General features: G+C 40.4%; 2 protein-coding genes across 2 annotated transcripts; one reads left to right on the forward strand and one right to left on the reverse strand.

Moving 5' to 3' along the window:
- Positions 1-20,387: 20,387 nt before the first annotated feature.
- Positions 20,388-21,873, forward strand: LOC122010102 (60S ribosomal protein L9-like). The gene is made up of 3 exons (XM_042566505.1): positions 20,388-20,810; positions 21,339-21,461; positions 21,562-21,873. The coding sequence occupies exons 1-3, from the start codon at positions 20,448-20,450 to the stop codon at positions 21,646-21,648; spliced, it is 573 nt and encodes a 190-aa protein (XP_042422439.1). The 5' UTR covers positions 20,388-20,447; the 3' UTR covers positions 21,649-21,873.
- An 807-nt stretch (positions 21,874-22,680) lies between these two features.
- On the reverse strand, positions 22,681-24,493 carry LOC122010101. The gene is made up of 4 exons (XM_042566504.1): positions 24,232-24,493; positions 24,029-24,165; positions 23,022-23,958; positions 22,681-22,955 (listed from the first exon to the last, which is right to left on the reverse strand). The coding sequence occupies exons 1-4, from the start codon at positions 24,316-24,318 to the stop codon at positions 22,941-22,943; spliced, it is 1,176 nt and encodes a 391-aa protein (XP_042422438.1). The 5' UTR covers positions 24,319-24,493; the 3' UTR covers positions 22,681-22,940.
- Between the last annotated feature and the right edge of the window lie 390 nt (positions 24,494-24,883).

Genomic DNA, 24,883 nt, shown 5'->3' on the forward strand with positions numbered 1-24,883 from the left:
TAGAAATTTGGTTTTAAGAAATTGTCTTTATGTACCCAGCTTTAGAAAGAATTTAATTTCAGTTTCTAAACTATTTTTGGATGGATATTCAGTTTCCTTTAGTAACGATGTAGTTATTAAGAGAAATAAAGTGATTATCTGTCTGGTGCATTAGTTGTCAATTTATATACTTTAAATCCAATTTCTCCCACAAAACAAAACATGAAAATTTATAACTCATCTTCTAACTCAAATAAGATAAAAGAACCTTCGGAAATGAACCAAGCATATCTTTGACATCTAAGGCTTGGTCATATTAACTTAAGTAGGATTCAGAGGCTTATAGCTGATGGACTTTTGGGTTCATTAGAGTTGGAAAATTTTTCGACTTGTGAATCTTGCTTGGAAGGTAAAATGACCAAGAGGCCTTTTAAGGCCAAGGGGTATAGAGCCAAAAAAAAAAGTGTTAGAATTAGTTCATTCTAATTTGTATGGTCCTATGTCTGTCCAGGCAAAAGGTAGTTTTGAATATTTTGTTTCTTTTATAGACGATTATTCAAGATACAGATACATTTATCTAATGTGTCGCAAGTCCGAGTGCTTTAATAAGTTCAAAGAGTACACGACTGATGTGGAGAAACGACTAGGTAAAAGTATCAAGACACTACGGTCTGATCTTGGTGGCGAATACCTCTTAGGAGAGTTTAGGAATTACTTATCAGAGGTCGGGATTCAATCCCAACTGTCTACACCTGGTACACCCCAACAAAATGGTGTGACAGAACGAAGGAATAGGACTCTTATGGAAATGGTTAGATCGATGATGAGTTATTCAGAATTACCAAATTTGTTTTGGGGATAGGTTCTGGAAACAGCAGTGTACATTCTGAACTTAGTACCTTCTAAATCATTTTCTTCTACTCCCACAGAATTGTGGAATGGGCAAAAGCCCAGTCTAAGACATATTCAGATTTGGGGTAGTCCAGCACATGTGCTGAAACCAGATGCTGATAAGTTAGAATCTCGTACAGAAGTTCGCGTGTTTGTGGGGTATCCCAGAGGAACGAAAGGTGGTTTATTTTATAGTCCTAAAGACCAGAAGGTCATTGTTAGCACCAATGCCTAGTTTTTAGAAGAAGACTATATAATGGATCACAAGCCCAGTAGCAAAGTTGTTTTAGAAGAACTTAGAGAGGACACGTCTACTTCAGTACCAACAGTACAAGATGAAGTACCACAAGAGACTGCAACACGTGTCACACATGATAACAACCACAACAGTGCCTCGTCGTAGTGGGAGGGTTGTAAGGCAGCTTGAAAGATTCATGTTTTTGGGAGAGTCTTCGGACTTGATCCCTGGTAAACATGAACCTGATCCCCGAACATATGACGAAGCACTCCAAGATATAGATGCAGCATCTTGGCAAAAGATAATGAATTCTGAAATAGAGTCTATGTACTCTAATAAGGTCTGGGAGCTTGTAGAACCACCTGACGGTGGCCGTTGTATGCAAGTGGATCTACAAAAGGAAAAAAGGGACAGACGGGAAGGTAGAAACCTTCAAAGCTAGGCTTGTTGCGAAAGGGTACACTCAGAAAGAGGAAATCGATTATGAGGAGACCTTTTCACCGGTAGCCATGCTTAAGTCTATCCGGATAATCTTATCCATTGCTGCTCATATGGATTATGAGATTTGGCAAATGGATGTCAAGACAGCTTTCCTTAATGGAAGTCTTGAAGAGAACATTCGTATGAAGCAATCAGAAGGGTTCATTGAAAAAGGCAAAGAGCATCTAGTGTGCAAGCTCAATCGGTCCATTTATGGACTAAAGCAAGCTTCAAGATCTTGGAACATCCGGTTCAATGAGGTAATCCAGTCATATGGATTTATTCAGTGTCCGGATGAGTCTTGTGTATACAAGAAGTGTAACGAAAACATGGTGGTATTTCTTGTACTGTACGTAGATGATATTTTGTTAATTGGCAACAATGTCAAGGTATTATCGGATGTAAGGGTATGGTTGTCCAAACAATTTTATATGAAGGACTTAGAGATTGTGCACACATTCTTGGGATTAAAGTTATAAGGGATCGCAAGAAAAGAATGTTGTGTCTGTCCCAAGCTTCATATATAGATACAATCCTTGCTCGTTTTAGCATGCAAGATTCCAAGAAAGGTTTCTTACATTTTAGGCATGGAGTAGCTCTATCTAAAGAGATGTCTCCGAAGACATCAAAGGAGATAGAGGACATGAAAGCAGTTCCTTATGCTTCGGCTGTAGGAAGCCTAATGTATGCAATGCTATATACGAGACCTGATATCTGTTTTGTCGTGGGCATGGTTAGCAGATATCAGAGTAACCCTGGACAAGGACATTGGACTGCGGTAAAGCATATATTAAAGTACCTGAGAAGGACCAGAGATTATATGCTAGTTTACCAAGCAGACGATTTGCTCCCTGTGGGTTACATGGATTCAGATTTCCAATCAGATAGGGACAACAGTAAGTCAACATTAGGCTATGTGTTTACTTTGGGAGGTGGAGCCATTGCATGGAGGAGTGTTAGGCAGAAATGCGTTTCGGACTCAACCATGGAAGCTGAGTATGTAGCAGCCTCTGAGGCGGCTAAAGAAGCAGTATGGCTCAGGAACTTTCTAATGGACTTAGATGTGATTCCTGGTTTGCCCAAAATCATCACAATTCATTGTGATAATAGCGGTGCAGTTGCAAACTCAAAGGAACCACGAGCCCATAAGGCAAGTAAACATATAGAACGCAAGTACCACCTGATACGAGATATCGTGAAGCGAGGAGAAGTTGTCATCACCAAGATTGCATCAGCAGATAACCTGGCAGATCCTTTCACTATGGCCCTTCCAGCAAAAGCTTTCGATCGGCATGTGGAGGGAATGAGAATAAGATGTATGGCAGAAGATATGATAGTTTAGTCATTAGTATAAGTGGGAGATTGTTAGAGTGTATACTGAAAGCCTAAGCTTTTATAAGCATCTATTTTGAATAAAGAATCACATTTGGTCAAATTGTCTACATTTAGTTGTAGTTGTTCAATTAATTTATATTGTAGATAACATAGTATGTGGTGCCACATACAGAAGATGATGTTATCAGTACCTTATAAATTATAAACAGTAGCTCACGACCAAAATGGAAAGGAACAAACCATTGGAAGGTCATAGTGTAATTAGGAATTAGTTTATCTTAACTATATAATTACACTAGTACACTTAGAGTGTATTGAGTAGGACCATTAGAGGTTGTTTCTTTTATACTGACTTTATAAAGGAACAAAGACCTCAGTTATTATGGAAGTGTGTACTCTTAATCCTAATATAATAACAAGCACATATATTTAATATTTATTTCTTTAATTTATCAATGGGTGAGATTTAGTTCGATAAATCAATAAGCCCGATAAGTTGGGAAATGATATCACTTATAGTGTGTGTTATTGATTATAGAAGGAAACTGTGTCCTAGAAATCTATGTTGATAATGTCCCTAAGATGAGCTCATAAGGATTGTCATATTAAACCCTGCAGGTGGACTCAGTCCAACATGATAATAAGGTTGAGTGGTACTATTCTTGGATTAAGATATTAATTAAATGAGTTGTCAGTAACTCACTTAATTAGTGGACATTCGACATCTTAAACACAGGGAGACTAACACACTCATAATAAGAAGGAGCCCAAAAATGTAATTTGGGATTGGTGCGGTAGTTCAATAATAGTTCTCTAGTGGAATGAATTATTATTGATAAAATTAAGTTGTGTGTTCGGGGCGAACACGGGATGCTTAATTTTATCGGGAGACCAAAATCAATTCCTCCTCTCGGTCCCTATCATAGCCTCTTATTTATAGAGTACTATACCCACCTTCATACCCATGATATAGGGGCCGGCCAAGCTAGCTTGTGGATCAAGCTAGGGCCGGCCAAGCCTTGGTTCATGGGTGGCCGGCCCTAGCTTGAACCCAAGCTTAGGTGGCCGGCCCCCATTAAATTAAAAAGAATTTTAAATTTAAATTTTTCTTATGCGAAAGATATAATTTATTGGAGAGATTAAAAATTAAAATATCTCTTTTAAGAGAATCTACAAATGATTAAAGAAAGAGATTAGATCTCTTTCCTTATTTGTAGATTGGAAAGATATTTTATTTTTCTTCTTTATAAATTATTCACATGTAGAAAAATTAAAATTATAGAAATTTCTTTTTATCAACCATGAAGGGATTTTAAAGGGAAATTTTATTTTTAAAAATTTCCGAAGACAAATAAAGAATTTTAATTGTTGATTGAAATTGCCTTGTTTGCTCTTATTGAGGTGGCCGGCCATAATATAATTGATTAGAAAATTTTATTTAATTTTCACTACAACAAAGACATTAAAAGACAACGGTTAAAAACCGTTGTCGTAGGCCCTTTAAAACCGTTGTAACTGACAGTGTTGTTAAAAGCGGGGGCTACGACAACGGTTTAAAACCGTTGTCGTAGAATGAAACGACAACAGTTTTGCAATGGTTTAAAACCGTTGTCTTTGAATGAAAAGACAACGGTTTAAAACTGTTGTTGTTTAGAGCACTTTTAATAACACTGCTATCAATTACAACAGTTTTTGGGGCTACGACAACGGTTTTTAACCGTTGTCTTTTAGGGTGATAGACAACAATAATAACAATTTTAAATTGTTGTCTTTTAAACTATTATCTTTTAATACTAATATATCATATTTCAATATAAATATATAATAAAAGCTTATAATCACAAAAGAAAGAATATTCCCCATATCAATGTCATTCAAAATGTTACTTATACAAGAATTATAATCATAAAAGAAGAAACATGTCTCATATTCAAATAAAATTTATCCCAATACAAATAAACAAATAAACTCCATCTACAACTGCTTCCTGTGGGGCAACTCCCTGAACGTTTATGGGCTCATTTGTGGACTCTCTTCCCTCAATGTGTCGTTGAGTATGGCCAACTCCCTGAGCTGTTGCTTCTTATAGTAGTCCATTGACTCGTCCTGCAAGATTTGGAGTTTGAATAGTGACTATGTTTCGATAATTACATTCGCGTCGACATCTTGTAGAGCAATGAGGAGGATGCAACCTAGGTGAAAGTTTTTGTTGCCACAAGCTTCAGAAGATCTTCAAGGGTGGCAACAGCTTAGTTTAAGCGAGCATCAATTATGTCTGGTGTAAATTCTGCCTCCAATAGTATGTGCAGCGGTTCGTTTAAGTGTTCATATCCAGATTTATCCCATAAGCTTTCTTCCTGTTCAAAAAAAGGAGAGAAAACTTGAGTATTAAGACAAGAAATAATGCACCTTAGCTTTTGAGTTGATAATAGCAATCCATTAATTAGGACATATTATAGGATGCTAATATCGAAAATTACATAAGTTCTAAAATGCACGGTTAACTTAATGTCGATGTAACTTGTACAAAGAACAGCATACTCTAGTAGAAACAAGAGAAGAGAAACCCATATTACATTCAAAAACATGGATTATTTTGCCTTCAAACATAAAGACAAAGATCTATTTTTTATGTAGGTAGGCCTTAAAAAGTTAATAGTGAGGATAATACATCAAGGTTTGGGAGATTGGAATATACTCATTTTTCATTAAGATAAATATTACATGATATCCACATACCATTATAGAATCCTTCACTGAACCTCAGCCTCATATATAAACCCTGCATTGAGTTGAAGCTTCAACTCTTTTTAAGGAGTTCCCATGTGGTCCTAGTAAACAGCCAACAAAGTTGTACTGAAACACATGAAACTAGCAGTTTAATACATGTTGAGAGATTAACTAGTTGAATTGATTTAGACAATCTGTCGACAAAATCTTGCTAAAGAGACCTGTCATCAGTTGCATTGCCTGCAGAACCTTGGTCTCTGGAGTCACTATGATTAATTTATTCTGGATATAGGAAAAGAATCGGCATCAGATTGGAAGCAAAATAACAAAATCTTGAAATAATACTTCTACTCAATTCAAAATTTTCAGACATTGTCTGTACAACTTGAGATTGAAATTTACCTCTTCAGTCATGATGTCACCAACTTTAGTTGACTTGGAAGATCTTCCCTGTACAATCATTTTCCAGAGATAATCTGAAGAAGAAGGAATCGTTAAGAACACAAGTAATGTGCACGACAAGTATAATTGCATAAAAGAACCATTATCAAAACTGGTTCTTAGTTTTCAAAAAAGATATTGAACAGAGGTGAAGACCAAATTTATCTGCTAATCAACTGCTCTTGTAGGATGTTAAAATTGTCTTAAACTTATTTCCCTAATGTCTTGAAGAGGTGAAGAACAAATCTGCTGCTTAGAGAGAACTGGCACACACATTGGACCATCACACAATTGATTTGCATCAAGTAAATGATTGTGTTTGAGACAATGTGATTATCAAAATGTCATGAAAATAACTTTCAGGATAATTAGATAATTTTTAACTTAATTGAAATTTAAAACTTCACATTGGCGTACACTCAGTTGTAAAAAGATTGCCATAAAAATTGAAGCTGCCGAAGAACATCTGAAAATCATCTACCCAGTTGAATCTACTGGAGCAGCCATAGAATTGAGAAATTTACCAACTAATTGGAAAATATCTTATGATTTCACATAAATGTTTAGATTTATCCATGCACCCATTAGCACATTTAATACCATTTCACAGCCAACAAAAACAAACATGGACAACCAATTACCTCTCTCAGTAACAATTCCAGCAATTGTCTTCTCTTCTCCGGGTCTCACCACCACTAAAGCTCCAACATTGTGTTGTGTCATCTAGAAATAGTAGAGCATAAGCCATCAGTTAAAACTATTTAAAGCTGGATGGTAATCCCAAACAAGATTGACACAATGGCCATTTACAGATTTGATAGCATCATAAACAGTGTCATCAGTTGTGCACCACAGCTAGGAACCATCAGCATTCTTCCCCTTAGCTGTAAGAACATCCCGGATAGTCGTGCTTTCAAAACCATGCTCTTCCAACTGTGTAGGCGAAACTGACTCAAAACGTGAAAACACAGTAGGTAACAAAAGTAAGCTACTTAAATTAATGTTGAACTCATAGGGATCCAATCAATACAGCTTGAAATCCAGGAATTAGAAGAGAGAACCAAAATGACTTAGTATGGCTTATATTTGCGTCCATGTCCACTGTCATTGTTCTGACCTCCACTTGAGCTGCCACCATATTTTCCCCCATGTTACGGTCTTGAGACAGGTGCTTCAGGCTGTTGCCTAAGATAAATGGAGAATGTATTGATGATTTAACAATCTTAGTTGCAAAACAAGACAAAAAAACATATGGAAGACAAAAAACAAAGAGCTTTTGTTACTCCACGAGAATGTTTATCTGTTGAAACAATTGTTAGCTCACTTACAGCACATATCCAAGTCGTCCATCGAGTAAGACCATGGGCACCATTGTCATGCCAGTAGGGATCTGTCCCCTTCCATAAGCCATAGACTGCAAAGTAGGCGAAATGAGATATGCAAAACCCTCTGAACAAAAATATGAGAAACAAAAGGTAAGGCAAATAATGCAGTAAAACAATGAGCCTTTCGCATTTTCCTTAAAGAAGCATGTTGTACTTTATACCTGCTGAAACCTTGAAGCTAGAGCACCATAAGCACCTCCCAACACACCGTACCCCATTTGAGATAAAACTCCTAAGTACTTGAAATTCAAAAACCAAGTTGACGACCAGCAGCTAAGATTGTGGAATTACTAACCGGGATCGCATTGTTGATAGAAGTCCTCGAAATCTGCACAGGCGAATAACCAGGAAACTGTTGGTGCAACCTTAGGTCAAGGTTGACCTGGTTGACCCGACTCGAGGTGACTTGACTCGAGTTGTATTTTGATGTTTGACTTGGGAAGATTGTCGGTGCAACCTTAGGTCAAGGTTGACCTAGTTGAGTTGCATGTCGATGTTTGACGAGAAGAGAGTTGTATTCTTGATGTTTGATAAGAATAGGTGTTTGGGAGATTGTAGGTGCAACCTTAGGTCAAGGTTGACCTGGTTGACCTGATTCGCGAAAAGTCCAAGTATGGAGATTTGGCACTGGAAAAGTCCAAGTACGGAGACTTGGCACGGGGAAAAGTCCAAGCAGGTAGCTTGGCACGCGGAAAGTCCAAGTATGGAGACTTGGCACGGGGAAAGTCCTAACTGGGATGTTAGGCAGTGTGGAAAGTCCTGGTGAGTGAAGCCAGGCAGTGGGAAAGTCCTAACTGGGATGTTAGGCAGTGTGAAAACCCTAGTGAGTGAAGCTAGGTGAAAGTCCTGGTGAGTGAAGCCGGGCAAGGGAAAATCCAGATGGATCAAGGATGATCGAACATCTGGTGTTGAGAAGGTCAAGTAGGTCAAGAGAGTGACCGGATACTTGACACGAAGAGAAAAGTCTAAGTGGGTCAAAGGGATTGACCGGACACTTGGTGAGGAGTCTTAGCAGGTCAAGGGAGTGACCGGATGTTAAGCATGATGTACCAACAGGTCAAGGTTGACCGGATGTTGGTTTGGGAGACTTGGGACTTGGTTTGGGCAAAACCAAGCTCGGATCGGATCTGCAGACCGATCCGATCGTTGTGTATCCGATCGTCCGTGACCAATCGGATAACAAAAAGTGTGGGCTTACCTGATCGGTGCGGGGACCGATCGGCATGGACGTATGATCGGGACCGATCGACGTGGGATCGGTCCGGGACCGATCAGATTCCACAGAGTTGGGCAACTCGGAAGTCTCGATCGGTGCAGGGACCGATCGGCCCGATCGGTCCCCACAACCGATCGTAGTTTGCACCGATCGCTTGACTGATCGGTCCATCCGCGTTGCATAGCAAGCTAGTTTCGTTGTCTTCTTCGCGGTATAAAGGGGTCGAGGCTGCTGACCGTGACTTCTTCTTTCTTCTAGAACTTGTTCTTCGTCAAGCTTCGCTTCAACTGAGCTTTGATTGAGCTCGCCTCCGAAGCTTCGCGTGAGCTTCCGACCAGCTGCTGCGTTTGGGTTGTGAAGTTGCTGCTTCACCTCCAGTCGACAAGAAAGCAAGCAATTGGTAGAGTGCTATTGTATTCGTATTGTATTTCTTTTCTTACTGTTCTTGTACTTTTTGTTTGCTGTTGCAAACGTTTGTGGCGAGGTTTCTCCACCCACAAGGAGTATATTGTATTAGCCGGTTCTCCGGGGGCTCATCCACCGACGGATTGACTGGACTCGTCCACCTTACGGACACGCCGAGGAGTAGGAGCCCTAATCTCCGAACCTCGTTACATCCTTGTGTTAAGGTTTGGTTTTCTTCTCTTTCGTTTCTTTGTATTTTCCGCTGCGCTAACACGTTTTGTAGAAAGAAACGACGATTTGGGGTCGGCTATTCACACCCCCCCTCTCTAGCCTCCGTACGAAGGATCCTAACAAGTGGTATCAGAGCGAGGCCGCTCTTCGACGGATTCACACCCGTGGGAGCACAAGCTAGAGATGGATCAATTCGGAGAAGACATCACCATTCCACCCTTCTACAACGACAACTTCGCATATTGGAAGGTAAGGATGATGTATTTTCTTAGGACTAATATGTGGAACTGGTTTTGTGTACAAGAAGGGTTTACTCCTCCAATGGATAAAGAAGGAGAGCCTCTAGAGAAGAACAAGTGGACGAAGGAACAAGTCCACCAATCCACGATCAACAATGAGGTAACTAAAACAATTGAATTTTCATTACCTACTAATGTTTTGTGTAAGATAGGTAAATACAACAATGCCAAGGAGTTGTGGGATAACTTGGCCAAGTACCATGAGGAGAGCTCCACTTCAAGCCATGAAGAGGAGCCTAGTGAGCCAAGTAGCTCACATCATGGAGGGAGCGAATTGGGAGTTGAGGGCTACTCAACATCCAAGGAAGAAGAGGAGGAGAGTTCCTCTTGTTCAAGTTCGGAGCAAGAAGAAGAAGTTTCCACCTCCGGAAGGGTTGAAGAAGAAAGCTCATCTCCATCCACAACCCTAGGTAACTCAAACACTGTGATTTCAAGCAAATTACACATAATGTGTTTTGAGTGTAGGAAACATGGACATTACAAGAGCAAATGTCCAAAGAAGGTTAGGAAGACTCCACCGGCACCAAAGGTCAAGGAAGCCGGAGTCCCAACACGCAAAGGCAAGAAGCACGTGGTGTGCTTTCAATGCAAGCAACGGGGACACTATAGGAGCCAATGTCCGAAGGGGAGGAAACCTCACAAGGACAAGGGATGCACATCGATAGGGGGAGCTAAGGCAAACCCTAAGGTATCTTTTAAGGCTCATTCGTGCAATTCTAGTAGGATACATGCTAGTAATTTTATTGCATTAGTCAATAATGATAAGCATGTTAACACTAGAAATCAATACATGTGCTTAGGTGCTAAACATGTCAACCTAGATAGGGATACTACTAGGAATGCTAACCCTAGGATTAACACTTCTAAGGTTAAGGAAAACCTAGGTAGAAACCCCAAATCAACTAGACACATGCCTAGGAATGCCTCAAAGAACAATGACAAATTAAAACTTGAGGTATTAGAGAAGGAGAATCAAGTCTTGAGGTCAAGACTTGATACTTTGGAAAAGGCTCTTAAGAACTTGGAGAAGTCATCTCTAGGGTTTAAGGGTCAAAAACCAATGTCCAAGGACAAGAAAGGTTTGGGTCACAAACCTAAGTCCCAAGTGGTCAAGCCCACTTATCATAATGTTCCATTCGATTATGGAACAAAATCTAGGGCTAGGAAGACCATCACCAAGGTCACAAGGGGAGTCACCCCTAGAGTTGATCTTGATGAGTCCCAAATGACCAAGGCTTTAAAGCCTAAGAGGGTCATTAGGAGGGTTGCTAGGGAAGTTATCCCTAGTGAATATTTAGTGAACCCAATGAGCTCTAATAGGTATTGGGTTCCTAGGAGCATCTTCTCTACCTCATAAATGGGTTAGAGAGTGTCAACTCCGATTAGAAGGGTAGTTAACCCAACTTTGAGGAAATTGACACTCAAGGAGCATTTTCAAGGTTTTGAGAACTTTTGAAAATGAAATGGAATTATCATTTACTCCTTTGAAGAGTTAAATGTGCCTAAAGATTGGAAATTTCATTTTTAATATCAATTGGCACAATTTAGGAAAATCTAGAGAACTCTCGAGGAAAAATGAAACATGCCAAGTTTTGAGGATAAATTTGATCTTTAAGTGGCATGAATTAATCTAGAGTTCAAGAAGTGTCAAAATTAGGATTTTGGCATTTTGGGGCAATCTAGGATTAAATTTGAAGTTAGCCAAGTGGTTAAGGATACTTAGATAGGTAATCTAGGTATATTTATTTATGCTAAATTTTGTCATGATTGTTTGCCCCCACATGTCATGACATCATGTTTAGTTTCATTATCATTTGAAATGTCATGATAATGCTTAGGCTAGTTTTTATGTCATGTTTATTTAAGTTTCAAACTTTATGTCATGACATCATGACATTGGCACATGTTTTCATTTATGATACCATTTTATGCCATGTCATCATCTCTTGCATTAATAATCAATTGAATTGATTTAAGGATGAAAAACACATCTTGATATTGAGATCAAATTTGTGTTTTGAAAATGCATGAGACCTTAGTCTAAGATACCTAAACCCATATCTCACATCAAAATTGTCATGGATGTGTTTGATACACTTTAGATGTGTGTGAGATATTAGGATCATGAATTAGGATCAAGGTGCATAGTTCTTGTACCTAGATGAGCCTAATTCAAGAAATGGAGGATCATAGGGAAAGCTTGTGTACAAGTCATGTACATTTAGCCCTAAGATTATGGTCCTAAATTAAAAGGATTAAAATCATTTTGAAATTGATTTGGAAAACATTGATGAAGCCATCTTAGTGATTGCATTCATCATTGAACATTGTGATACAAAGTTGAGTTAAACTTGAACTATTTCAAAGTTTTTGAACTTTGTATCAAGATTGAAAAATAGAAGTTATTTTCATAGAAAATTATTTTTCCATGATAGTATATGTTATGAGGAATGTATCCTCAAAATTTTATAATTTTTGAAATTTTCTGGAATTTTTAAAGGTTTCTGAATTTCGGAAGAAGAAATCAGAAATCTGTATCAGACTTGTGGACCGATCCAAGCATGGATCGGTCTGCAGACCGATCCAGTGAGATCCAGTGCGATCAGTGAGGTGTGGATCGGTCACTGGACCGGTCCAGATGGACTCTGATCGGTCTGGGGACCGATCAGGGCGTGCCAACTTGCCTGATTTCAGTCTGTTGTCTGAAAGTTCAGCTAGAAGTTGGGTTTTGTGGATTTCTAAAGGTTTGGAACTCACAAAGACATTGTTGGTGCAATGGTCAAGGGGGAGTTGACCTTTAGGGGGAGTTTTACCTAATTGTCAAGGGGAGTTGACTTTTAGGGGGAGTTTTTACTCCTTAAGACTTTTGAGGATTAGTGATATGGGATTATCACTAAGTTGATTGTTGAGTTTAGTATCAAGGGGGAAATTAAGAGTTTCAATGAAAGGTATGGGACTTTCATTAGGAAGAAACTCTTGACCTTGATACCCTCCTTTTTCTTTTTGATGTGTGTCAAAAAGGGGAGAGTGTTCATTGGAGAATTATTGGAGAACCCAAGTTAGGTTATCGGGTTAACCTAAGCTAGGGGAAGAATGTCAAGGAATGTTCGAGGAAGAACATTGGAATTCTTTTTGATGTGTGTCAAAAAGGGGGAGAATTATTGGAGAACCCAAGTTAGGTTATCGGGTTAACCTAAGGGGAGAATGTCCAGAGAATGTTCAAGGAAAGAACATTGGACATTGGAAGATGGTTGGAAAACCTAAGTTAGGTTATCGGGTTAACCTAACTTGATTATGGGTTTTGTCAAACATCAAAAAGGGGGAGATTGTTGGTGCAACCTTAGGTCAAGGTTGACCTGGTTGACCCGACTCGAGGTGACTTGACTCAAGTTGTATTTTGATGTTTGACTTGGGAAGATTGTCGGTGCAACCTTAGGTCAAGGTTGACCTAGTTGAGTTGCATGTCGATGTTTGACGAGAAGAGAGTTGTATTCTTGATGTTTGACAAGAATAGGTGTTTGGGAGATTGTAGGTGCAACCTTAGGTCAAGGTTGACCTGGTTGACCTGATTCGCGAAAAGTCTAAGTATGGAGACTTGGCACTGGAAAAGTCCAAGTACGGAGACTTGGCACGGGGAAAAGTCCAAGCAGGTAGCTTGGCACGCGAAAAGTCCAAGTATGGAGACTTGGCACGGGGAAAGTCCTAACTGGGATGTTAGGCAGTGTGAAAAGTCCTGGTGAGTGAAGCCAGGCAGTGGGAAAGTCCTAACTGGGATGTTAGGCAGTTGGAAAGTCCTGGTGAGTGAAGCCATGAGAAAGTCCTAAGCTGGGATGTTAGGCAATGTGGAAAGTCCCGATGAGTGAAGCCGGTGGGAAAGTCCTAACTGGGATGTTAGGCGGTTGGAAAGTCCTAAGTGAAGCCAGGTGAGAAAGTCCTAACTGGGATGTTAGGCGGTGTGAAAACCCTAGTGAGTGAAGCTGGGTGAAAGTCCGGTGAGTGAAGCCGGGCAGGAAAATCCAGATGGATCGAGGATGATCGGACATCGGTGTTGAGAAGGTCAAGTAGGTCGAGGGAGCGGATACTTGACACGAAGAGAAAAGTCCAAGTGGGTCAAAGGGATTGACCGGACACTTGGTGAGGAGTCTTAGCAGTCAAGGGTGACCGGATGCTAAGCATGATGTACCAACAGTCAAGGTTGACCGGATGTTGGTTTGGGAGACTTGGGACTTGGTTTGGGCAAAACCAAGCTCCGGATCGATCAGACCGATCCGTGATCGTTGTGTATCGATCGGTGCGGTGACCAATCGGATAACAAGCGAAGGTGGGCTTTTGATGCGGGGACCGATCGGATGGAGCTGATCGGTCCGGGACCGATCGGGGCGAGTAGGATCGGTCCGGGACCGATCAGATTCCACAGAGTTGGGAAACTCTGCAGAAGCCTCCGATCGATGCAGGGACCGATCGATAGGCCCTGATCGGTCCCCATGGACCGATCGAGCGAACCGATCGGGCTTGGCTGATCGGTCACGCCCCAGCTGCCGTTGTGTAGCGGCTAGTTTCTTCGCTATCTTCTTCGCAGGTATACGAGGGCTTCTACATTGTGACTTCTTCTTTTCTTCTAGAACTTCGTTCTTCTGCTTCAGCTTCGACTGAGCTTTGATTGAGCTCGCCTCAAGCTTCGCGTGAGCTTCGTCGTCGACCAGGCTGCTGCGTTTGGGTTGTGAAGTTGCTGCTTCACCTCCAGTCGACAAGAAAGCAAGCAATTGGTAGAGTGCTATTGTATTCATATTGTATTGCTTTTCTTACTGTTCTTGTACTCTTTGTTTGTTGTTGCAAACGTTTGTGGCGAGGTTTCTCCACCCACAAGGAGTATATTGTATTAGCCGGTTCTCCGGGGGCTCATCCACCGACGGATTGACTGGACTCGTCCACCTTACGGACACGCCGAGGAGTAGGAGCCATAATCTCCGAACCTCGTTACATCCTTGTGTTAAGGTTTGGTTTTCTTCTCTTTCGTTTCTTTGTATTTTCCGCTGCGCTAACACGTTTTGTAGAAAGAAACGACGATTTGGGGTCGGTTATTCACACCCCCCTCTCTAGCCTCCGTACGAAGGATCCTAACAGAAACAACAGAAGGTCAATGACGATAACATCGTTGAGAAAGGAAAAGAAGAAAGAAGCAGAGTGGAGTTACAGGTGGTGAGCGCCCTGATGATGGCGGCTCACCGGCCCTTGATGTCGCGGAACACCTCCTCCACCAGGCGAGAGTTTTGGGCTGCCGATCCACGGTCCATCTCGGCGATCGAGGGGGCTCCTAATTGGTCACAGAGCTGAGAACATAGCCAAGAGAGAGAAGGGCGCCAAGCTTCATGAGCGAGGGGCAACTCGATCAAAAAGGGAAAACCAGATCTTTCTTTCAGATCTGAGTTTTACCGCCATCCATACCTAAAACCTCAGATCTACAAGAGGGAAAGAAGAAGGAGACTCACGAAGCTGGTCCTTGATGACGCCGGCAATGGAGTAGGGGAGGGGGTTGATCGAGGGAAGCAGATGGCGGCAGAAGGAGTCGCGGATTGTTGATGAAGTCCCCAAAGGAATCAAGGTTTGGTTTCAGCGCCATGTCGCGCAGCCGTATGAGGAGAAAGATCGTATGAGGGGAGAGGTTTAGGGTTCGGGTAGGTTAAGGGGGAAAATAGAGCGCCAAAAAATTTTCTGAGAGAGGGAAGCAAATCACTGCTACAACAAAAACAACGAAGGAGAAAAACGGCGAAAGAATAAAGTCAAAGACAACGGTTTATTAAAACTGTTGTCTTTGACCCCTAAAAAAGCGCTTAAAGACAACAGTTTTAGAAAACTGTTGTAAAAGGTGTTGTTGATTTTACAAAAAATCGCTCAACAACAACGGTTTTTACAAACTATTGTCTTTTATTTTTTTCAGGCGCTCAAAGACAACGGTTTTGTCAAAAACCGTTGTCTTTAACCAAATTAACAACAGTTTCTTTTAAAACCGTTGTCTTTATGGTGTTGTCTTTTAACAATTTTGTTGTAGTGTTTTCTTAATTAATTGTTGTCAAGGAAAGTTAAGGAAATTTTATTGTAATTAAATTTCTTTATTTACCAAAGCTAATGAATATAAAAGAGGGGGTTGGGGTGCCTTCATGAAATACAACCTCTATTATTCTCTCCCTCTTTTTCCTTGGTATTGTGGCCGGCCATCCTCTCTCTCTCTCTTCCTCTTTGTGGTGGCCGAAACTCTTCCTTGCTTGGAGCTTTTGTGGTGGCCGGATACTACTTGGAGAAGAAGAAGAAGAAGGAGAGAAAGCTTGTATCCCTTGGAGCTTAGTTGTTGGACAAAGTTCTTCATCCTTGGATTTTGGTGCTTGGCCGAAACTTATAGGAAGAAGAAGAAGGTGCTAGGTGGTCCTCATCTTGGAAGATCATTGCCCACACAACGTCCGAGGTTAGAAGAGGAATACGGTAGAAGATCAAGAGGTCTTTCTAAAAGGTATAACTAGTATTTTTTCTTTCCGCATCATACTAGTTATTTTTGGAAATAAACCAAATACAAGAGGCATGCGATTCTAGTATTTCGAATTTATTTTCGATGTTGTGTTCTTTTGTTTTTTCTTTTCCTTGTGATTTGATTGTTCTTTTCGGTTGACCTAAAGTTATTTAAGGAAATTAAATATTAACTTTCCTTAAAAGGCTTTGTCTAGGCGGTGGTGGTTGTTCCCATATCCAAGAAGGCCATGTGCCTCGCCATGCAGTCCTGGAAGCCAATTTTGGAAACTAATATTTAATGAAATTAATAACTCAGGTGATTTGGATCGAACGTGTTATGTTTTGCAGGAGATCCGAGTCTAAACCTAAAAGAACAAATAGATTAAACTTTGGATCAAACGTGTTAAGTTCCGCAGGCGATCCAAGTTTAATTTAAAAGAACACATGGTAGCTAGGAAAAGGTTCAGACCTTTGTACAAAATTTTTGTATAGTGGAACCATTAGATTTTCCGAGTAGCAACCAACAGTTGTCGAGCTCTTTCTCCAAAAAAACACTCGCACTGTTTAGCTCCGATCTTCACAGCAACTTCTCCACAGCGTTTTCCACTCTCGCCTCCAGTTCTTGAAGGATCTTGGAGAGACATCCAAGTCAAGAGGCGTGACTACAACAAGAGGAAAATGCTAGGGTTAGGGTTTTCACTGCATATCTTGTAAGATATTTTTTGTATTTGTCTTCCCTTGCTTTCTTGTTGTATTGAGAGTATTGTAGGACTTCTCCGCCTTCGGTAGTTACGATAAAGGAGTGTCTTATTAGTGGAGGGTGCGTGAGTGTGTGGATCCTTGGATTAGTCACCTCTTCTTGAGGTGGATACCATGTAAATCTACGAGTTAGCGTTGTGTGGTTGTTTCTTTGTATTTTCCGCTGCATTTCATCGCAAGAAGCAAGCAACGACGAGCACGAGATCGCGCTGAGCTATTCACCCCCCCCCCCCTCCCCCCTCTAGCTACATATTTGGTCCCGATAGATGGCTCCTCTAGGGCGGCCTCACACTCCCTGGAAGGGGTAAATCATGGGTGGGGAGGGGAGGGGGCACTTCATCTAGCAATAGAAACACATGTAGAGGGGTGAGACAACCAGCAAGACATTTCGTACCCATTGGGAATTGACCCTAGGCTTGTCAACCCATTCATTATTGGAGCAAAGGGTGATATCTCTCATCTCAAGCATCCTAGTATCGTCGGCTCCACTGTAAGATACAGCCGATAAATCATGGGGGGTATTTTGCACTAGCATAATAACTTTTTGCTAGGGGTGTAATCGAGCCGAGCCGAACTCTTAAATGTTTGAATGACTCATTTATAATCGAGTTGAGCTCGAGCTTTATTTAATGAATATATTCATAGCTCACGAGCTTATTCGAACTTTTATCGAGTTTAAACGAGTTTAATAAATATAAATTATAAATTTAAATATTCATTAAAAACTAAATTATATATTTAGAGAAAATTATAATATTCTTATTAAAATTTGTAATTTTATTCTAATAAATAAATTTAATATATTTATTTATATTTTTCATAAGTAGAATGTAAAATCTATAAATTCAATATCAAAACTATTATTTTTTTTCTTTTAAAAGTTAATTCATGAGCTTACTAATGAACATATTCATGAGCTAACGAGCCGAGTACTGTTAAGTTTGAGCTTGATTTGTTTATCTTAATGAGGCTCATTAAACGAGCTCAAACGAGCTTTTATCGAATCGAGCTTCGAATAACTCATGAGCGGCTTGATTCATTTACACCCTTACTTTTTACATGGGGGAGGTCAAACATCTAACGAGATATTTTGCACCCACTAAGAATTGACCCTAAAACCTATTGGGTAACCACTCATCTAGGTAGCAACTACACCAACCAGTGGGGGCGGCCCATTCTTTTTTTAATTGACACCAGGTATCCAACTCTTCGAATTGACTATTCCTAGGGTAATCGGTCGAGTAAATCATGAAGTGCTTATAGAGGCTCATCCAAATGGCTAGCATTCTTTGGCCCGTTTTTCACTGAAGGGAAAATCCCCTGTAATACGTCACAGCTGAGATTCGAACCTTAGTTCTTTTGGCTATCCGTTGAAGGACCTAACTATTGTGCTATTGCCTTAGGACGACAACCCATTCATTATTTCTGTAAAGGTTATACGCTGACTTCAAATATTCCCACACGATTAGTCTCACAACTATCTATAGAAAGATAAATTACGAAATCAAGCAAGTCACCCATCATTATTGTAGCACAAGGTAATTACACTTATCTAAACGTTCGTTATAGTCCATCTCCAAATTATGAGAAGCAAGGTAAATCATAAAGTTAATTTATAATCGATCATTAAATTAACTAGGAGATACGAGGAGTTTTTTCCCTAATACATGTATCTATAAAAATTAATTTTTTCTTTGACATCAAACGAATATATCAATTAGGAATTCCTCCACCCACCATTAATAACTTTTATCCTAATATATATATATATATATATATATAATTTATCAAAATTGTTTAATTTCTTCGTTATAATAGTTCTAAAAAATTATGTCAGCTTTTTGTTGAGGAGAAGTTAAAGGTATTTTTCTACTTTCCTTCTAAATTTATTCTTTTTCCACATAGAAGCGGCTTGCCTTGAGAAGCATGCACATGTGCTTTGGAGCTCTATATAAAGAGGGGTTCAAGTATCGACGGAGGTATATAATATTCACTGTTTGTACTACAGTCTTCTTATTGCTCCGCTTTCCACTTCATCGTTGGTGACTGACTTGAGCGTCGGAGGGCTAACGCCGGATATCTTTTCCTTGGCTCAGCACTGACGTATTTTGTGTTGCAGGTTCGAGCGGAGTCTACAGGCAGTTAGCGGGAGCGTCATATCCCCGACTTTCCATCTCTTCGACTTTCAGACAGGATCAATTCTTATTAAAATTTATAATTTTATTGTAATAAATAAATTTAATATATTTATCTATATTTTTCATAAGTAGAGTGTAAAATCTATAAATTCAATATCAAAACTATTATTTTTTCATTTAAAAGTTAATTCATGAGCTTACTAACGAACATATTCATAAGCTAACGATCAGAGTATTGTTAAGCTTGATCTTAGTTTGTTTATCTTAACGAGTCTCATTAAATGAGCTAAATGAACTCAAATGAGTTTTTATCGAATCAAGATTCAAATAGCTCGTGAGTAGCTTGGCTCATTTACACCCCTACTTTTTGCATGGAGGAAGTCAAACATCTAACAAGACATTTTGCCCCCACTAAGAATTAACCCTAAGAACTATTGGGTAACCACTGAGCCAAGTAACAACTACACCAACCAGTGGGGCGGCCCATTCTTTTTTTAATTGACACCAGGTATCTAGCTCTTCGAACTGACTATTCCTAGGGTAACCGATCGGGTAAATCATGAAGTGCTTATAGAGGCTCATCCAAATGACTAACATCCTTTGGCTCGCTTTTCATTGAAGGAAAAATCTCCTGTAATACGTCACAGCTGAGATTCGAACCTTAGTTCTTTTGGCTATCCGTTGAAGGACCTAACTATTGTGCTATTGCCTTAGGACGACAACCCATTCATTATTTCTGTAAAGGTTATACGCTGACTTCAAATATTCCCACACGATTAGTCTCACAACTATCTATAGAAAGATAAATTACGAAATCAAGCAAGTCACCCATCATTATTGTAACACAAGGTAATTACACTTATCTAAACGCTCCTCATAATCCGTCTCCAGATTATGAGAAGTAAGGTAAATCATATAATTAACTTATAGCCGATCATTAAATTAATTAAGAGGTATGAGTAGTTTTTTTTCCCAATACATGTATCTATAAAAAATAATTTTTTCTTTGACATCAAACGAATATATCAATTAGTAATTCCTCCATCCACCTTTAATAACTTTTATCCTAATATATATATTCTTTTAAACAAATAATCAGAGAAGTTAAAGATATTTTTCTACTTTCCTTCTAAATTTATTCTTTTTCTTCATTATATATATATTATCCTAATAAATATATATTTTCTTTTAAACAAATAATCAGAGAAGTTAAAGGTATTTTTCTACTTTCCTTCTAAATTTATTCTTTTTTCACATAGAATGCCATGAATTTTATTTATAATTATTTAAAATATGTGCGTGTTTTCCAAAAAGGATCCAAAGCTATGTATAAATAGAAATCGTGTGTCAACTATGTTAGGGTTTTGTTTCATTTTGCATTCGGGCGGCCGAAGGGGAGGAGCAGCCAGCGAGAGCGAGATGAAGACGATCCTTTCGTCGCAGACGATGGATATCCCCGAGGGGATCACCGTGAAGGTGGACGCCAAGATCGTGGAGGTGGAAGGCCCCCGCGGAAAGCTCACCCGCAACTTCAAGCACCTCAACCTCGACTTCGCTCTCCTCGACGGCGGTAAGAAGCTGAAAGTGGAGGCGTGGTTTGGTTCGCGCAAGACCATGGCGGCCATTCGCACCGCCATCAGTCACATCCAAAACTTGATTACCGGTGTCACCAAGGGATACCGCTACAAGATGCGTCTCGTCTACGCTCATTTTCCCATCAACGCTTCCATCCCCAACAATTCCGACTCCATTGAGATCAGGAACTTCCTCGGGGAGAAAAAGGTCCGACCTTGCTTAATTATGTGCCCTGTGTTTTCTATCCGTTTCGTCCTTTACTTTTTCTGCTTTGTTTGGGTTGTCATGGAAAAGTTCTCAACTTGCCCGAAGTAATCATCATAAAATTCATAAGTTCTTGAAGAGCCAGCTCCGAATTCACATGCACTTAGAACTCGTTTCCCTTTTTGTCTCGCAAAGTTAGCATTTTTTATTGCGGATAAAGATTTTCTATAAGATATCATGCGGCAATAGTTTCTGACGTTTTCTAGTTATTTATCTCCTGGATCGGATTGGCAAAATGATGGTATTGTGCAAAATCTTGTTAACAGTTTAGAGTCTTTAACATGTTTTAACAGATTTGATTCTTAGAATCTGTAGTAGTGATGGAAATTGTTCTCAGTTCCCTTTTGGATTGTGGAGAGACATGATTTTGCAAATCAAGATGGAAATTTATCCAACTACCACTGCCAATTCAAAAAGGATTCGTGCCTTCCTGAATAGTGTGTTTCTGTTTTTGTCTTGCTGTTGTTGCAGGTTCGGAAAGTTGATATGCTTGAAGGTGTGAAGATTTCTCGGTCTGAAAAGGTGAAGGATGAGCTAATCCTCGATGGAAATGATGTCGAACTCGTCTCTCGCTCTGCTGCCTTGATCAACCAGGTCTGTTTATTGCTCAAGTCATACTAGCTTAGCATACTTATAATTGATCAGAGTTAATACATAATTGTTATGGTATTAACACTATTTCATACTTTGACAGAAATGCCATGTGAAGAACAAGGATATAAGGAAGTTCTTGGACGGTATCTACGTTAGCGAGAAGGGAACGATTGCTGAAGAAGCTTAGTTGTTTTGAAGCAGCAGAAAGCTAGTATGAAGACTGTTTGAACGAAATTTTATATTGCAAAATTTGGTTGGTTTGGTTAGTTTGGCCTATATTGTGTTTCCATAGAACCCCATGGTTGCTCTGGCTTTTCTTCGAGTTCAAGATATTTAGCTGTGGAGACACTCATATTTTTTTTGGTCCTCAGGTCTGATTCTATTGAATTAAATTTGCTGCATTTAAATGTAACTTGTTAGCTCATATCTCGAATGATTTGGTCTTGGGGCGGAGAAAAGTTTGATTTAGGGTTTAGTTACAGAGACCCAACTAATAATTCATCTGATGGAATGAATGGAATCAAATTGATCGTCCACATCGAGTGAAGCAGAGGATGATTCGCCAGGCGATGTGGAGGAGGAATGCCTGGCCGGAGATGAGTCTGCTGACGTTGTTCCTGACAGGGAAGGGCCTGATGATGCACAGGCCGCCTCTAGGCAGCCACACCAGTATGTGACCCCACTGGTGACGGGTCTGCCTGGACGCAGTTCGAGTGAGTGGGAAGAGGACGGGGAAAGTCAGGGAGATGGTGGCATAGCTGGCAATTAGGGATGTAAATGAATTAATTGTTCCTGAACACATTTAATGTTTGGTTTAGCCAGAGTTTCAAGTTTAAAAAAAAAAATAAGTGAAGTTTGAATTATGATTTTAATGATTAGTTCGGCACAATTTGACTCAGATTAGTTAATAGTTTAGTTTGAATTCCACAAATCTAATTATGTTATCAATGACTTAAGGGGTGTTTGGTTGGTGAGTTTGGCAATGAGTGAATGGATAGTAACATATTATGTTTGATCTTATTTTTATTTTCATTCTCATTCTATTTTACTGTCATATCCATAGTCATTCCAGTCATTTAATCAAATATCACATAATTTTTTTTTTAACGAATTTCCCATATGGGGCCGTGTTCTTTTACCAAACTTTTTTTTTATGCCCCATCCACGACTTTTTTAAGGGTCTAATTATGTTATCAATTGGCTTTAAAGAACTATATAATTTTCAATAAAAAGGGATGCATAGATATGCTGGTAGATTACCATTGCCAAATGGAAAAAAAAATAAAAATGATTACAGTTTACAAATTACAAATCAAGATCCACATTCAAATGGAGATGCACGCAAGAAAGAAGAAACAAGAATGAATTTGGAAGAGAACACACATGAATTTTTAAGCTTAGCAAGCTCAAGCATCAGCGCCGTTCCGGAGAGCTCTCTCCAGACGCACTTCAAATGGAGTCGTGTGCCAGTTCACGGCCTTATCCTGAAATAACCTAACAAAAAACGTTGAATTTTAGCATGTTATCGATCTGTAATCTATCTGTGTTTGGCGGTCTTACCTCTCTGTCTTTGCTGGTAGTGTTCGGAATCCCTTTGGCAAGTCTGCTGGAAGGACGACGAGAAGAAGCGGTGTCTTCTCCTGGGTTCTCGCAGCTCCAGTACCTGCCGACTGTGCCCAGAATTGGAATCTCATCCGCCGGAGGGCTCTTGCTGGGGGAAGATGTCATCGACGATTGCTTGATCTCTTCCATGGTTAATGCGCCTAAAATCGGTCGGTCCTCTCGGCTGAACGACGAGTTCGACAGGTGAGAATTGCTCGGCTGAGGCGTCTCCGCGGTGGAATTGTCCGGGGAGGAGGGTAGCCAGTTTGAGAGGCTGCCGTCCACCGAAACCTCCTGTTTAGGAACTTGAGGCTTCTTCTTCTTCACCTTGATCTCTGGCTCGTTGCCGAGGTTTTGTTTGTCGGGATTCTTCGCCGGCGACGCGCGCACCTTGATTTCCTTCCACTGGGAGAGGTTCTCGATGGGGTTGAGCACTGAATGCACGAACTGGCTCCGGTCGCGCGTGCCGCCGCAGCCTCCGGCGGCGGGAATCGACTGCTTACCTAGGAGAGGTGCGGATGCAGAGTCGAGTTGACGACTACTGACCTCCTCGTGTAAACCTTGCGGATCCTTGTCGAGTGGTAGAGAAAAGAAGGAATCGTAGGACTCTTCCTCGTTTCCCTGGATCCCGATCTCGAAATCACTCTCAAATTCATCTTCATCTTCTCCAGATTCACAGCCGCGGTCATCGTCGCTGCTCTCACAGTTCTCGTACCTATGATTCGAGGGGAATGCTCCCGACTTTGGATAAGATTCGTCTTTGTTCCCTTTGGCCGGCTTCTCTTCCTCCTCATCGTCCTCATCGGAAGGAACGCGTTCATACGTCTTGACGTTTAAATCGAAGGTCACCTTCTTCCTGCCGCCGCCTCCGGCGTTCTCCTTCTCTACATTCTCCCTGCCAAACAATTCACGCCTAAATCGACGCCAATAGCACTGCAATACTCTCAAGAAAAGAACCACATTACTTATTCTTCTTCTTCTTCTCCACCGGAAGAGCGACCGCCACAGAAACCACTTCCTCCGGAGGGAAAAGCTCCGGCGCGCTGGGATTGGGGGAGATCTGCTTCGCCGAGGGGATCGGATGAAGGCAGCTTTCGCTCACCTGTAAGAAATCGCTCGTCACGAAAAACCAACTGCAAAACCTAGGAAGCGATCAAGGAAAGCATACCCGGCGCTCACGGGACGGCGATCTCCTAGGCGATCGACGGCGATTCCGATCCTTGGGGCCCTTGAAGCAGCGAAGAAAGCAACCCATGGGGAGCAGCGACCGAGATCTCTTTCTCTCTATACGGCGGCTCCGGAGAGGAGGAGCTTAAAGCTTCTCCATGGGAGCAGATCGAAGCGGAGAGGAAGAAGAGAGAAAGAGGGTGAATCAAAGAGGCGGAATGAAAACGGGCAAGAAAAAGTGGGGTTCGCTGTGGTTTTGAATATGACCGTTAGAAAGAGAGGAGGGCCGCGATGGGGCAACTTAAGTTAATTTGTCTAAAACCCACTCGTTTTTTTTTTTTTCATTTTACTATAGACCTTTGTGACAAGTTATTTTGTTCTATAGAAGGCCTTCATTCGTTTGAATCCAAATTGTGATGTATTGTAAGATTTTTTTTAATGGGATGATAATTCTAAAAATATTGATTGTTTGGATCAATTTTTATGAGTATTTTTCAATTTACTTGATGATTGATGAAAATTTTCAATAAAATTATATCAATCATCTCAATAATTAGTTGTTTCAAAAAATTAAATATTTAAATTATCAAATATTATCAGCTTGTATCATCCAATAATGTTATCTCCTGTATGGATTAACACAGAGGACACTA

The sequence above is a fragment of the Zingiber officinale genome, chromosome 8A (genome assembly GCF_018446385.1).
Source record: "Zingiber officinale cultivar Zhangliang chromosome 8A, Zo_v1.1, whole genome shotgun sequence".
Lineage (NCBI taxonomy): Eukaryota > Viridiplantae > Streptophyta > Magnoliopsida > Zingiberales > Zingiberaceae > Zingiber > Zingiber officinale.